Source organism: Microtus ochrogaster, unplaced genomic scaffold (genome assembly GCF_000317375.1).
Source record: "Microtus ochrogaster isolate Prairie Vole_2 unplaced genomic scaffold, MicOch1.0 UNK135, whole genome shotgun sequence".
Taxonomy (NCBI): Eukaryota; Metazoa; Chordata; class Mammalia; order Rodentia; family Cricetidae; genus Microtus; species Microtus ochrogaster.
In genome coordinates this window covers 308,283-319,293 of record NW_004949233.1, presented here as the reverse complement: position 1 = coordinate 319,293, position 11,011 = coordinate 308,283, and the positions used below count along the sequence as shown (strand labels likewise).

Genomic DNA, 11,011 nt, shown 5'->3' with positions numbered 1-11,011 from the left:
AGTCAAAAACTGGAGGGAAAAAGGCTGCTAATAATTATTTCAACAAGACTGTGTGTGACAAAAAGTGGTCTTTCTCATCTTAACCAGCAATAACTTTAAGAGAATCTTGTGCTCCATATAACCTTCTCAGTGATCCACTAATTTCTGCAGTTTGGAGAGATTTACATTCATCATAAAATCAAAGAATACTGTAACTTTATTTCCTGAATGGCAGAGTGATGTTCTTATCACTATTTCCTCAAATATTCAATTGATTGTTTAATTTTGTTTCTTCAAATAAGTTAGGGTTTTGTATTTTGAAGCTTTATGTTGGACACGTTTGCAGAAATGACTTTTGTGCATCTTCACAGGCATCCACAGAAGCCTCTGCCCCTCTGTCTCCTGTTCTATGTTCTAAATGGTTTCTGGGTCAGTGATGGGGAAATGGTTAAATTTAAGTGATAGTCATACTTGTTTTAAGTAATCCTGGATGCTGCAGAATCTCTATGAATCTTCAGGGGTACAAAGTTCATTGTGTGCCACTTACTTGTAACTTAGCCCATGCTCTGGGTGCTCCAGGCAATTACTGAAGAAGCAGAGCTGAACAGAGCCATCTGGCAAGGCTCCATCCAGGCAAAAACTCTCCTTCCCATCAACCTTAGATACTATTTCTCTGTCCCTAACAAGATGAAAGCAGGACCACACTTTGTCAGAGGCGATAAACAAGGGGCTTATTTGTAGTGTTCAAATGGAACCTTGATTGATAATTTGAGCTAAAATTAAATTTGGAATGACTTTTTTATAAGATTTTCTTCATATGTTAGTGTTCCCTCCACAAGCAGTAATAGCATCACTAGCAAAGATATGATGATGATGATGTGTGTGTGTGTGAAGAAAAAGAAAAAGAAGAAAAAATGTGTTTATTATAGATATAAAGGTAGTTTATTAGTTTTATGTTAACTTGTCACAAACTAGAGTCCTTTGGAAGGAGGGACTCTAAGTTGAGAAGAAGGCTCCATGATATTGGCCTAGAGGCAACTCTGTGGAACGTTTTTGGGTGAATATTGGTTGATATGGGAGGGCCCAGCTCACTATGGGCAGTGCCATCCCTGGGTTGGTGATCCTGGGGCCTAGAAAAATCAGGCTGAGTGAACTGTGGGGAGAAAAGCAGGAAGCAGATTTCCTCTGTAGCCTCTACATGAGTCTCTGTTTCCAAGCCTATCACTTCCTCTAAACTCTGAGCATGGACTTGTCCCAGCCACAGTTACAGTCTGGTTACTGATCCCTGGTAGTTCATCTTTGTTCACCTTTTAGGTCTGTGTCTTCAAAATCTACCCCTAAAAGAGTTATCTTTCGTTATCACCTCACTGACTCTGAACAGTCGCTTACCAGCCTTGGCTTTAATTATCTTTGAGCAGAGGGAGGAAAGATTCTGAAACATTTCAAGACGGTTCTCTCTGGAGCTCCCTGTGAACATATGAGGCTGCCCACAGACCGCTGTAAGTTAAACACGGGACCTCAGGTAACACAACGTGGGGTGTGTCTTCCTCTAAATCCACAGCCTGTCCCTGATGTCTGCCTTGCCCACCGCAGAGACACGAGTGTCCGCTCATTCGCTCCTCCACTATCTCACACTTTGGTTCCTGGAGATCCCATCCAGGGCATTTTTCACTGCCTCCCTGCTTCCCACTCTGAGAATCAGATCCTCCAACCTTGGTCCTCTACCAGCTCCCTCTGCCTGTGACAGATTTTGTCTGTTCACATCTGCTTTCGAATTCTCCTGTTTTGAGCCTGAAGTCAAGTTTCCAGAACCCTGGCACTCTGTAGCGCATCCCCTCCTCCTAGCCTTTTCATCTTCAGCAGCTCCCTACCCAGAATTCCATGTTTTGATCTTGGGGTTTGGCTGGCGGCTTTTCCTAGGTGCATGCTACATTACCGAGTCTTTCTGGTTAACTCCACTTCCTCTCCATGTTCAGATCAATCAAGGTCTTCTCCAGGCAGCTGCTCTCTCCATGAAGTCAGAGGGAGAAGCCTCCAATTGCTGGATAGTGGCGCCCCCTTGTGCCCTCTTCTGTCACAAACTCTCCTGACCATTGTTTTCTATTAGGAACTGTTTCAGGAGATGGAGACCGTGGTTTGTGTTTGTGAAGTAGATGATAAAGAAAAGGAATTAGTGAACTAGTGTAAGTGGAGGTATTTTTTATTTATTCTGACGCCTGAGAAACATAATCATTTAGGTATAATTTTTGAAAAAAACTTAACTACGTAAAAAACAAGAACAAAGTACTTCATTCATTAGACTATGGGACTCCATAAGTGTAAATCCCATAGAAGAGGCTTAAAAGTAGATTAGTGTTTGACAGCCCTTTAGCGATATCTTTGAGCCGATTTTGCCTGTCTACAAGGTCTGTGTCCTTTAAATGCTTCCTGGCTTCTGTTTGCTCATATATCTGATATTACTAAAATGAGAAACACCCTGCCCACCAATACACACACACACACACACACACACACACACACACACACACACCACTCACTGGGTTTCTGTGACTCATTTATCAAGCCCAGGAGAAACAGTCAGTACAGTGGCCTCTAAAAACCGATGGGGACTTCTGACAACGTGAGCTGCACAGGTGAGCTGCAGATGACACCCCTCTAAGCTGGTCATAGGACATCCCTCAGGCAGAGACAGGCAGCGGGAGGCTCCCTGGGAAAGGGGCAGAGAGAGTGAAACAATGGGGAACCATCCTTGCGTGCAGGTGTTTCTGAGCTGTGAAGGGTTACTATGAAGGAGGGATACATTAAAACACGCTTGTGAACATGCCTTCAGCCTACATTTCAAGTACAGAAGGAAAGAGGGAGAGAGGGAAAAAGGGAGTGAGGGAGAGAAGGAGGGAGAGAGAGAGAATCTGAGGGATTGGCTTCCTTCAGAGTAATTGGGTTAAAGTTTTTATTTTACTGACTTTGTAATGAGGTCACAGATAAATGTCGACTCCGCAATTGGAAAGGCATTGACATACAACTTCAATATCAAAGAGTCTGACAATGTACTCCATGTGTGTTGTCTGTTGCTCTAAGTGTATTTTGCATACACAGAGCACCAGAGGGCTTTGCTCCGTAGTGCAGGAAGGTAAGGAATGCTCATGCCTTTCTTCTATGTTTATTTGCTTACTTATTTGCTGTGGATGTTCATGTGTGCGTGTACCATTGGAGGGCAGAGGACAATCTTTACTACTAGTCTCTAGGCGCTGGCCATCTGAGTTTTTGAGACAAGACCTCTCCCTAACCTGGAACATGCTCATTTATCCAGGCTAGATGGTCAGGGAGCCCCAAAAATTCATCTAACTCCATTTCAGCAATAAGGAATCTCATGTGTGTAGCAGAGAGAGCCCATGTTTACAGTCTGCTGAAGGAGAATTTCTGTGCTGCAAAGAGTTACAGCATTCCCAAGGACTAGACGCACTGAGAGGGGGGTGCAAGAAGCCCCACTTCTCCCCGAGGAGCTATTAGGAATCATTATTGCTAAAAGAGGACAGTCATTTTTATACTAGAGTATATCCTTGGAGCGGTGTGTTTGTGTGTGTGTGTGTGTACATGTGTACACATGTTTGTATGTTGCACTACATTCATTCAGTTATTCAAATACAGAATTATGAGATGTTCACATCCTCTCTGATGGGATAAATGCTCAGTGAACATGGGAGTGTAGCCACCCCTTTGCAAAAGCAAATGTGATTTACTTTTCTTTAGTTTTCTCCTTGGGAATTGGACAGCCGTGTCTCTTGGTAGTTCTCCTTTTGTATGAGAACTCTCAGTTATGGCCTCTATAAGACTACACCATTTGTATTCCCACCGATGCTATAAACAGCTTCTTTTCATCTCATCCTCACCAAGATTCGCTATCTTTTGACTTCCGCTTTTTCCCAGCAGGGGTGATGCATGCCAGTTTCCTTAGGCAGCACGTTCTACATTGCACCTTGCTAAGGGATCACAGAACTAAGATGCTGAACATGGGGACATCCTGTTCCAGAAGCCGCGCTCTTGCTTGCTTTATTTTATTTCTTCTTTTAAAAAGATGTATTTTGCTTTCAGTTATGTGTCCAGTTGTGTCTCACTGTGTGGGTACTTGCACTTGTGACTGCAGGTCCCGCAGGGGCCAGGAGAAGGTCAGGATCCCCTGGGGCTGGAGTTCCAGGCACTTCTAAGTTGCCCCATGCGGGCGCTAACAGCTCCATTTCAGTCTTCTGTAGGAGCAGCATGGCTCTTAACCACTTCCACGTCATTCACTTTAAAGGAGAGGAAGCCACTTCCGGTGCAGTGGTCCTTCACAGGAGCAGGAGAAGAAGGAAGCAGAACCAGAACACCCACTCACACAGGCACTTGTATGACCGCCACATAAGGGACCTGTTATCTCCAAGTTGGACTACATCGTTAGAGCACCTGTGCCTGTCACCCACCAGGCCAGCACTGTCACAAGGCCTCAGTTCATCTAATCCCTGGGAGTAGTATAACTCTGCAGCACAGCTAGTCTTCCCACCCAACAGACCACCAACTTGGGCTCTTTCTGCCCCATACGTAAGATTCCTTAAACAAACAACTCAGCTGATGGGCATAGTTGCCTAGGTCTGTTACCTATCCTTCTTAGAGGACAGAGGGGAAGGATGTCTTCAGCATCCTCCCAGTGCAGGCATAGGAGAGAGACTGTCTTAAAACATGGATAAAAGTGGGGCTGGAGAGATGGCTCAGTGGTAAAGAGCACTGAGTGCTCTTCCAGAGGACCCGGGTTCAATTCCCAGCACCCACATGGCAGCTCACAACTGTCTGAAGATCCAGTTCCAGGGGATCTGACACTTTCACACCAGTGTACATAAAATAAAAGTTAAATAAACTATAAGAAATGTTTAAAAAAAAAACAAAACACGGATAAATGAAAGTAATGAAGAGTCAAACAGGACTGATGAAGTCTGGGACAGAGTCCTCTCAATTAATATGCCAAGCTTTAATCAGAGTCTGTCCATGACCCAGTAGTAAGCACTCCTGAGAATGAAACACAAAACACACTATAAAGATACTTTGAGAATTTATTCTGAGGAACAGAAGAAGACATTGAATGTGATTTATCCCAGGGATTTGGGGTTTAAAAAAGAGTGTGAAGAATTCAATGTCAAGTGTGAGACTGGCATTATAAATGGCATCTGTGGGTATTAGTCCATGGTGGGCTGCAGAAGGCAGTACTCTAGGAGAAAAAGAAAGTGATATATTACTCTGCATTGTAAACATATCAATGCTTCATTTTCTCGTATTCGTGATTATAGCAATGCTAGGACTTGGTGACATTGGAGATTCCTGATATGTCAGCTGTTATTATGTGACAGCTTTATGTTATATTCTGGTGTCATTTGGTGGCATCAGCTGCTAAATGCTTCTAGAAATTCAAGTGTAGACAAGGTACATGTGCTAAAACGGAAGCTTAAATAGTTTAGTCAACATTATATAGTGTTAAGAAATACTGGAGGTTTTTATTCCCTCTTGGTCTTCACTAAATTTTCACACAGATTGTGTAAAACTCTATGCTACTTCTTACAGTGAGTTAATCAGTGGAAGAGGGGAAAAAAAGCCATACAACACATGCTTGTAAATAGCGCTAGTACATACACTGTGTGCCTGTGTATGTGTGCATAAGAACAAAGGATATATTCCTTTTTATCACCCTGTTTTCATTTTTTCATTAAGTAAACCATAAAATCTCTTGTTTTTAAGAAGTTTCCAGGTCGGGCGGTGGTGGGGCACACCTTTAGTACGTACTTGGGAGGCAGAGGCAGGCAAATCTTTACGAGTTCAAGGCCAGCTTGATCTACAGAGTAGTGAGTTCCAGGACAGGCTCCAAAGCTATACAGAGAAACCCTGTCTCGAAAAACCAAAAAAAAAAGTTTCAGAATATGTATTTTATAATCAACAATACATAGTAGCTGTATATAGTAATATTTATGGAACATTTACTTTGATTATTTTATTTTGAGACAGAGTCTTATATAGCCCCAGATGGCTGTGAAATTGATATTTATCCAAGGATGACCTTAAATTTCTGATCCTTTTACCTGCTCAGTTCTCAATATATGCTTTCTATACACCTAATTTGTGTGGTGCTGGGAATCACACCCAGAGCTAAGCAAGCACTCTACCACCTGAGCTGTAGCTGAGCCAGAAGTATGATGCTTTAAATAATTCAGGGAGTTACAGTAGCTGTCCACAGTCACTCTGGCCTGCTGAAGAGGATTAGAGGCCATTCCCGTGGCCTCGCTGTACCCTGTCCCTTCAAACTCTTCCTAAGTTCTATAAATCATGATTTTATTCTCTACATCTCTGACACCAATATTTCGGCATCCATACATACGTGGGGTATGAAAGCCCTTTTATAACAGGGATGAAGAAGAGTCACACACATGTCTTTCTGGGTTTCACTTATTTCATGCAACACAACATCTTTCAATGCTATCCTTATTGCTACCAATAACAGAATGTATTCCTTTTGATAGGGGAATAATGTCTAATTGTACACATGTGAGCACACAAACTCATGTGTATACACACAGAACACAAAGCATGCAGAAACAGATATCTCTTTGACAAGCAGATTTTTTTTTTTTTTTTTTTTTTGTTTTTTGAGACAGGGTTTCTCTGTGGCTTTGGAGCCTGTCCTGGAACTAGCTCTGTAGACCAGGCTGGTCTCGAACTCACAGAGATCCGCCTGCCTCTGCCTCCCGAGTGCTGGGATTAAAGGCGTGCGCCACCAACGCCCGGCATGACAAGCAGATTTTTATTCATCTTGGGGGCAAATGCACAGTCTGTGTAAGGGAAGGGAGTGCAATCCTATTTCTATCCATGGGTATAAGGAGGAAAAATTGAAGAAAGTATAGCTGGAAGGTGTCTTTGTGACTCTTTTCAGCTTACTTAGATATTCATTTATAGATCTTTACTTATCTGAATCATCATAGTTAAGAGTTCTGTATTAGGGAATGCATGATTTAACTTCTTTTTACCACTCTCTCCATTTGTCAAAGGGAGAAGAACACAGCACCCACTGCATAGGGCTGTAGACAGGGTTAAATGAAGTCATGTAATGAAGCTTGTCAAATGCCTGAGAAACCTCCAGTGGCTATGAAGCACTAATGTTCACTAACATTAAAGCTATCATTGAATGTTAATCATGGCTGTTCCTACCTAATATATTTGACTCCATGCTCCACTAAGAGGAAATGACACTTTGCATAGATGGGCTTGCTTATACCTGTCAACAATTTTAATCAAGTTTTTCTTCAAAGTTCATATATTAGAAACGAAATGTAATTATCCAAGTCACAATCTACTGCATGACTTTGGAGTAGATAGAAGAAAACACAACATATTTATGTCCTTATACACTGAGTGTCTGCCAAATACAGCATCTGAGGGTTTTTTTTTTCCTTTCTGGTGCAGAACATCATAGTCAATCTTTGTATCTGGGTCTTGGATCAATAGCAAATCACAAAAACGTAGACAGAACATAACAAATGTCTCTTTTTGCTACCCAGGCAACATAACTACAGTAGAGTGAGGGGCTGACTGGTGATTCTCCCTACTCTACCCGACGAAGACATACAGACAAAGGATATTTCTTAGGCCTTTAACCTACATATGCATCTGACCTGCTGCTGTGGGACAGGAAACCCCAGAAATGCCCAGAACTGGAATAGATCATGACCCACCCTGGGGAATCCACGGACCCTGTGTTTCTCTAGGACAGCCCCACCCTCCTGCTTGTGACCTGAGACTTCAGCTCACAGACTACTTCCTGCCTCTTTCTGAAGCAGCCTGACAGTTGGGATGTTTCTCCTGAGTGCGTTCACCTTCTCCTGCCTCTGGGTGTGTAAGTAGACTTTTCCACATGCAAGGGGCAATGAAGTCCTCCTCATTTCTGTTTCTTCAAATGCCGCTTCCTTTGCTCATGAGAATTTTCTCTTTGCTTGCAGTTGGATTTGGGCAGTTGGAGCAACCTGAAATGTCAGTCACCAAAGCCATAGGCGAGAGTGCCCAAATAGCCTGTAAAATCCCTCCAGACCATAGTGATACAGATATACATTGGTACCGGCAGAGAGAAAATCAACAGTTTGACTATCTAATACATGCCAGGCAAAACTATTATCAACGTCCCTTAGATGGGATAAACAAGAAAATTGAAGTAAGTAAAGATCGTCAAACTTCTACTTCAACCTTGAAAGTAAATTTCCTGAAGAAAGAAGATGAAGCCTTTTACTACTGTGCCATCTGGACTTAGCACAACATTAGAGCTTCCAGAACAGCCTGCATAAGAACCGTCTCCCACCTGTGCCAGCCCACATCCTTCTCAGCAAGCACAGCTGCTTGCCACTTGATGCTCAGCTGAGAGCCCACCTGAGCCTTTCCTCGCAGTGCCCCGGGGCTTCCAGGCAACATCTCGGGTTCTATTTCTCCAGCAAGGTTTTGGGGACAGGATGGCCCCACACTGTTTCCTACTCAGTTAGGGTGTCTGAGAGCTATTCAGATACAGGAAGGAGAGCTTGCAGCATGAACTGGCCTTTTGTTAATTCGTTGCACAGAGGTTTGCTGCAAGTGAATGATTTAGAATTAAATCAGGAGAGGGCAAAATAAAAGGAGAGACCTGCATCCCACAGGGATATTTCCCTTTATGGTTTCCTAGATCCTTTGCAAGCACTGGAGAGTTTCAGAAACTGAGAGGTCTGTCTTTAAGTACAATCTATAGTTTATAGTGCATAAAGCTAGTGGCCATTACATCTGGAAGTAAGTCATCAGTTTACAGGGGTATATTAGAGACCAAGTACAATGCTTGGGAAGTGGTTTAATGTGACAAAGCTTGGTCCACAGCCTTGGAATCACAGATGAATCAAAGCAAGCTCTACCCCTATACTTCATTTGTCTGCTAAGAAAATAATGAAAAGAAAAAGCAATAGCATCAAGAAATGCAGTAGGTCACAGAGCAAAATAAAAAAAAAAAAACCAGCATGCTATAGTTGGTGGATTGGTTAGAAAGGAAGGGATTAGGATGAAGCAGATAATTGAATGGGTTGGTTAGTGTGACCACAATGTGCTATATACATGTATGAAAGTCTCAAACAATAAATTAACATAAAAACAGTACTATATCTCCTTGCATCTCAGAAAGCAACAATATAGAAAACAATAGTTGATAATTAATATTTATTCTGAGTTTAGTAGTGGGATCATTGAGTACATCCAAGGAACAAACACTAAAAGTATAAAACTAAAAATTCCTCTTCTATGCCCTTGAAATCTACTTTCTATAGACTGAAGTTCCAAGGGGGAAAGTGCCTAGAATCTCCATCATGGTGGTGAGAATTGAAATGTAGTTTTGAGGTCAAATTATCCTGGACTATCATTAACTACTTAACAATTGTTAATTGTCCTTGATAGTGTCTGAACAAGCATCTTTGTAACTAACAGATAAATCTTTCTGGAATATGTTGGCAGATCACTAGCTGCCACTAACCCATGCTATAAGATATTATCTGATGTCTATGGTAGAGATTTATGTGGTGATATTTTATTTGTATTTTAATAAGTAAAGCTTTCCTGAAGTTCAGAGAGTAAAACAGCTGCACCAATCAGCCTTACTGATCAGGCAGTGGTGACACACACTTTTAATCCCAGTAGCCACACTAGTTTGCCATAGAAACCGGGTGGTAGTGGTTCACGCCTTTAGTCCCAACCCTGGAGAAGAATATAAAACGGGAGGAGACAGCTCTCAGACACAGTCTCATTCTGAGGTTCCTGGAGGCCGGATCACCATTTCGGACTGAGGTAGAGGTAAGAGCCAGTGGGTGGCTGATTGTTTTGCTTTTCTGACCTTCAGGTTGAACCCCAATTTCTGTCTCTGGGTTTTTACTAATCGTACTACAGATTTCCCCACTTTGCTATAACCCACCTGCTTAATATTTTCAAGAAAGTATTTGAAAAGTGCCTTGATTGATGACTTTGTTTTGTTCCATTACCACAAAAAATTTCATTAAACTGTCACATGTTGGAACACAGCATTTGCGATCATCTCAACCCATGTTCCTGCGCAATGATCACTTATAGTTTCCTCTGAAATACTTCATCTTTTATTCCCATTGAAGTGAGAGCTATGTTTCACAAAGATACTTCAAAGAATTAATGGGGGAAAATTCTGATCTCAGAAAGTATCCTCAGGTAGGTGCTGTACTAATCACAACATTTGGAAGGTCAAGGAAAGAATGGCATGGTATTGAGAACAGCAACATAGTAAGATACTTAGTTCAGAGGGGAAGAGGGCAGGGTAGTGCAAGGCAGAAGAGAGTTTTTGATATTATTGATGTAATTAGTATTAATAATACATGTACTTATAATTTGGGCCTCTCCATGGTTTTGGTAAAGTTTTGGTAAAGTTGATAAAGATATATCTGCATCTTTGGCTTGTAATTCTCCTCCATCTTCTATACATATTTAGGCTTGTTCTTTTCTGCATGCCCCAAAGGCCTCGCATGTTGCATTCTTATGGCTAAGATTCATTGTTTTCTTTGACCTAATGATCCAATTCTTTCATGTTGCCTCCAAGTGCTGATATTCTGTTCTCCACATGATCGTGCATTGTTGACACTTTCCATTCTGCTTCTCACAATGTGGCCGACTGGATTCTACACTCCCAGCATCATTTCTGATTGGATTCTCTTCCCTATCTCTCTCACTTTTGTCAGTTGCATTTTCAGGTTCTCGATTGTCTTCATTATTTTTTTTTTCCTGAGACAGGGTTTACCTGTAGCTTTGAAGCCTGTCCTGGCACTAGCTCTTATAGACCATTCTGGCCTCGAACTCACAAAGATCCACCTGCCTCTGCCTCCCAAGTGCTGGGGTTAAAAGAGTGTACCACCACCGCCTGCCTTTCTCTTCATTATTTTATTCAGCTATTTGTTTGAATCTCTTAGAATTCATCCAGGACTTTTTTTTTTTTTCCGAGACA

General features: G+C 42.0%; 1 gene segment (V, D, J or C); it reads left to right on the top strand.

The window, feature by feature from the left end:
• Positions 1–7,842: 7,842 nt before the first annotated feature.
• The window catches only part of LOC101983521, a 16,916-nt gene continuing 13,747 nt past the window's right edge, over positions 7,843–11,011 (top strand). The window contains 2 exon segments of the C gene segment in view: positions 7,843–7,885; positions 7,989–8,292. Coding sequence covers positions 7,843–7,885; positions 7,989–8,292 — 347 coding nt within the window.